The 3,312-nt window shown below is 46.0% G+C and overlaps 1 protein-coding gene across 1 annotated transcript; it reads right to left on the reverse strand.

Annotated features, from left to right (window-relative positions):
* Positions 1-31: 31 nt before the first annotated feature.
* Cp110 (Centriolar coiled coil protein 110kDa) lies at positions 32-2,562 on the reverse strand. The gene is made up of 3 exons (XM_065229314.1): positions 2,360-2,562; positions 626-2,289; positions 32-440 (listed from the first exon to the last, which is right to left on the reverse strand). Exons 1-3 carry the CDS (start codon positions 2,417-2,419, stop codon positions 71-73), a joined length of 2,094 nt encoding a protein of 697 aa, XP_065085386.1. The 5' UTR covers positions 2,420-2,562; the 3' UTR covers positions 32-70.
* Between the last annotated feature and the right edge of the window lie 750 nt (positions 2,563-3,312).

Raw genomic sequence — 3,312 nt, forward strand, 5'->3', positions numbered from 1 at the left:
CATTGTACATGTCGAATTGAAATTTGTATAAAATAAACTATCATTTTTACACTAATCTAGAAAAGGCTTCTTATAAGTATTTTTGTTCCCATGAAGTTCGGCGATATGGAGCACCGACCAAGGCAGCATCCGAAGTCTTGGGGCGGAGATCCATCGCCTTGGTCTGTTGTTGTTGGCAGTGTATTCGGTTGGGCGAGACGACGGCTTTCTTCACCTGATGCACCAGCCGGGAGACCACCGTGGCCGAAAGGCTCGGTGAGGATGTGCGGGATGATGTCGATCTTAGAGAGCTTCTACTGGGTGGAGCGCTGGCAGCAGCAGTAGCAGGGGGCTTTGGTTTTGGGATGTGATCAGCGTTGATCGGAGACTCACTGGCGTTGACATTTTGATCGTCTGCGTTTCCGTCAGCGACGGGTTCACCTTCAATATTTACTGAATATCTTGTGGTTTGAATGTTTGCGAAGGTTGTGGAAAGCCAGTTGATGAAGCGATGAGAAGCGGAAAGAGTGCATGAAAATGAGAAGGTGGTTAGTAGGAAGCGAATTTTGTTAAAGCCATCTAATTGGTGATGTTTTAGGATGCAGACCCCATGACTCTATGAATAAATTAACGGCGCAACACTTACAAAGAACACATTTGCAGCTTCCGCAGGCTTAGCTGTCTTCTGGCGCTGGTCGACGATTTGGTCGACCCAGCCGAACTTGCCGTTCGGGGTCGATTTTCCAGCCGACGCCGCAGCGTTTCCCGATCGCGTCGTATGATTTCCATTCGCTGCGGGATGCTGATTTCGAAGAACACCTCATGCAACTGATAGCAAGCGGACGTCAGCTGCTGGAGAAGGGTTCGCTTGAGCTGAACATCCGCGGGACTTCGGATCTGCTGCCGTGCCACCGTTTTTTCGTGATGAAGGTCCAGGATGAAGAGCAACGTGTCCCGAATCACCTGGATCATCTTCTGGACATGGTCGGTTTGGAAGAGCCGTCGTGTGAGGTAACCACGAACATGGGCATTGATCAGGCTTGCAGCGTGGTACCGAAGACGATCCCGTTCGTTCGATGGCTTCTCAAAGGCCGTTTCCACCTGGGTCAACTGTTTCAGTTCGTTATCCTGAAGGGATTGCCCGATGGCTTCCAGATAGTTTCGCATGCTGTGGAACTGGAAATTTCCATTGGCATCACCCGACGATGCTCGATTGCTGAGGGCATTGTTCTCGCAGGTTCGATACAGCTCATCGGAGTTTTCAAAATCTAAGCTAGTTCCGCTGGTGCTGGAGGAAACGAACAACGTTTGGCTGGAGGACAAATGCCCGATGCTGGACTGGGACTCGTTGTTATTGACGAATTCCTTCGAGCTGATGTTCAGTGTTCTAAACGATGGCTTACCAGGGTCTTCCTCCTCAACGGTTGATTCGTTGGGACTCACCAACAACGGTGTGGAAGTGTGTATCTGATCTAGCAACGGAACAGGAAGCATTTTTACGAGTTCCTCCTGTTGACGGCGGAAGCTTTCCTGCAACTGTAGCTGTTCTTCTTCCTGTCGCTTGAGAAGTTCCTTCACGCGTCGTTCGTGCTCGGTTTGCATGTTCTTAATTCGTTGCTGACATTCGCTCACTGGGGTATTCTGCTGTTGATTGTCCAAGGAACTTCTCCGTACGACCAATTTAACTTGCTGCTTCGCTGCTTTGGGTTTCTTTTTACTACTGACTGCCGATACGTAGGGACTTTTGTGTTTCTTAACTGGTGTGATTGGTTTAGGGGAAACCTTCTTGGTGGACACCCACTTCGTTTTGGAACCGGACTTGGCAGTTTTCCTCATCGGCGTTCGGTCACCACCCCCGAAATCCAGCCTCTTAACGTGAGTCTTCGTTGCAGCGATTTCAATCTCTCCCATCGAAATTGAGTTTTTAATGTTCAAACTTTGGTTGTGCATGTGTTTCATCAGCAACGGACTTGGGCTCTCCAAAGTGTACGAGTTGGATCGGATCAATCTGGGTCTGGGGGTTTCATCCTCGGAATCCGCCACGGTAGGCTTTTTGGACAAATCTGCTCGTTTCTCTTCCAGCGGTGCAGTGGAGTGCGGTAGATTGATAAGTCCCGGGCTTGGAGCATCCAAGGTGAAGGACTCCCTTCGAGTGAGTAAAGCTGCTTCCAAATTAGGCGTTTGCTCTTCTTCTTCTTGTTGTAGGTCCAACTGACAAACCGATTCATGTTGGGTTTTTTTAAGCTTCCGTTCGATTTCCATTGCCATTTCGCGGTACCGAGCGGCTTCCGCTCGCACTTCTGCTGTCATCTGGGTTGGGAAACGAAAATACTGAAGCTTTCCAGAATGTAGGCCAAGTCTTTTGGGAGTTCTGACTTACCAGTGGTGGAAGAATCGGTACACCATCGATTTTGAATATGGAACTGAAACCGGATGACATTATTTTCTACGATCTCAATGGCGCTGGAGGCAGTCAGTTGAATTATGCAATAAAATGGTTTGTTTTAAATAAATACACACAACTTCATGGTAAAATTGATTTAGCTTTTTGCAACGGACGATTTTCCGCGAGACGTTGATAGCTTTGTTTACTTTCAGTTGCTAAGCGACAGTGTTGTTCTTTTTTGTTTTTTGTTTGTTTTCTTTTTGTGCGATGAGGGTGCGTTTAGCACGTCGATTCTTTCGGAGGGTGCGTGGAAAATTGACAATCTCGCCCTTTTGCTCGCCCTTACACTCTAAGATACGATTACTTAAAATTATAGGTATAATATTATTCGTATTGTTTACCGACAAAAATGTTGCTTTCTACTTAAAATATGCAAGTTTTTACTTTCAGGCTGTGAACCATTTGCCGAGTTAAATTTAACTCGTGGTTAAAAGTGACATTTCGAAAGTTATTTTCTATGTTCGAAAATCCCCGTGCTGTCGATCGACCGGTTTTCGAGCCACGGTTGTCAAAATTTAACTTCTTGTCTGTCAGAAATAACCATGCTCGGATAGCAGGGTTAATCGATAACTTTTCATCTGTCAAATTTTAACCAAAAGTTAAAATAATCCACCAAATGGTTCAGAGCCTCAATGTGCACTTTTTACGATTATCGGTAATATTGTTATCGATGTTTAGGTATTCTTTATCGCGATTTGTAATTAATTGGTGGTGCCGTGATTTGGCTGCTGCTGGTGAGAAACTATAGGATTTACAATCAGAAACAGTTCCACAGCGTTCGTCTTGGTTTTCTTGCAAGACATCCTTACCTTTTTAAGCATCCGTTGCTGCTCTCGTAAATTCCAACCGGTTTCGTACTTCCTTTTCTTCGGATTGGAGGTTTTAAA

Source organism: Ochlerotatus camptorhynchus, unplaced genomic scaffold (assembly GCF_037179485.1).
Source record: "Ochlerotatus camptorhynchus isolate MF236.1 unplaced genomic scaffold, CSIRO-AGI_Acam_v1.1 ptg000313l, whole genome shotgun sequence".
In the NCBI taxonomy this organism is placed as follows: Eukaryota; Metazoa; Arthropoda; class Insecta; order Diptera; family Culicidae; genus Ochlerotatus; species Ochlerotatus camptorhynchus.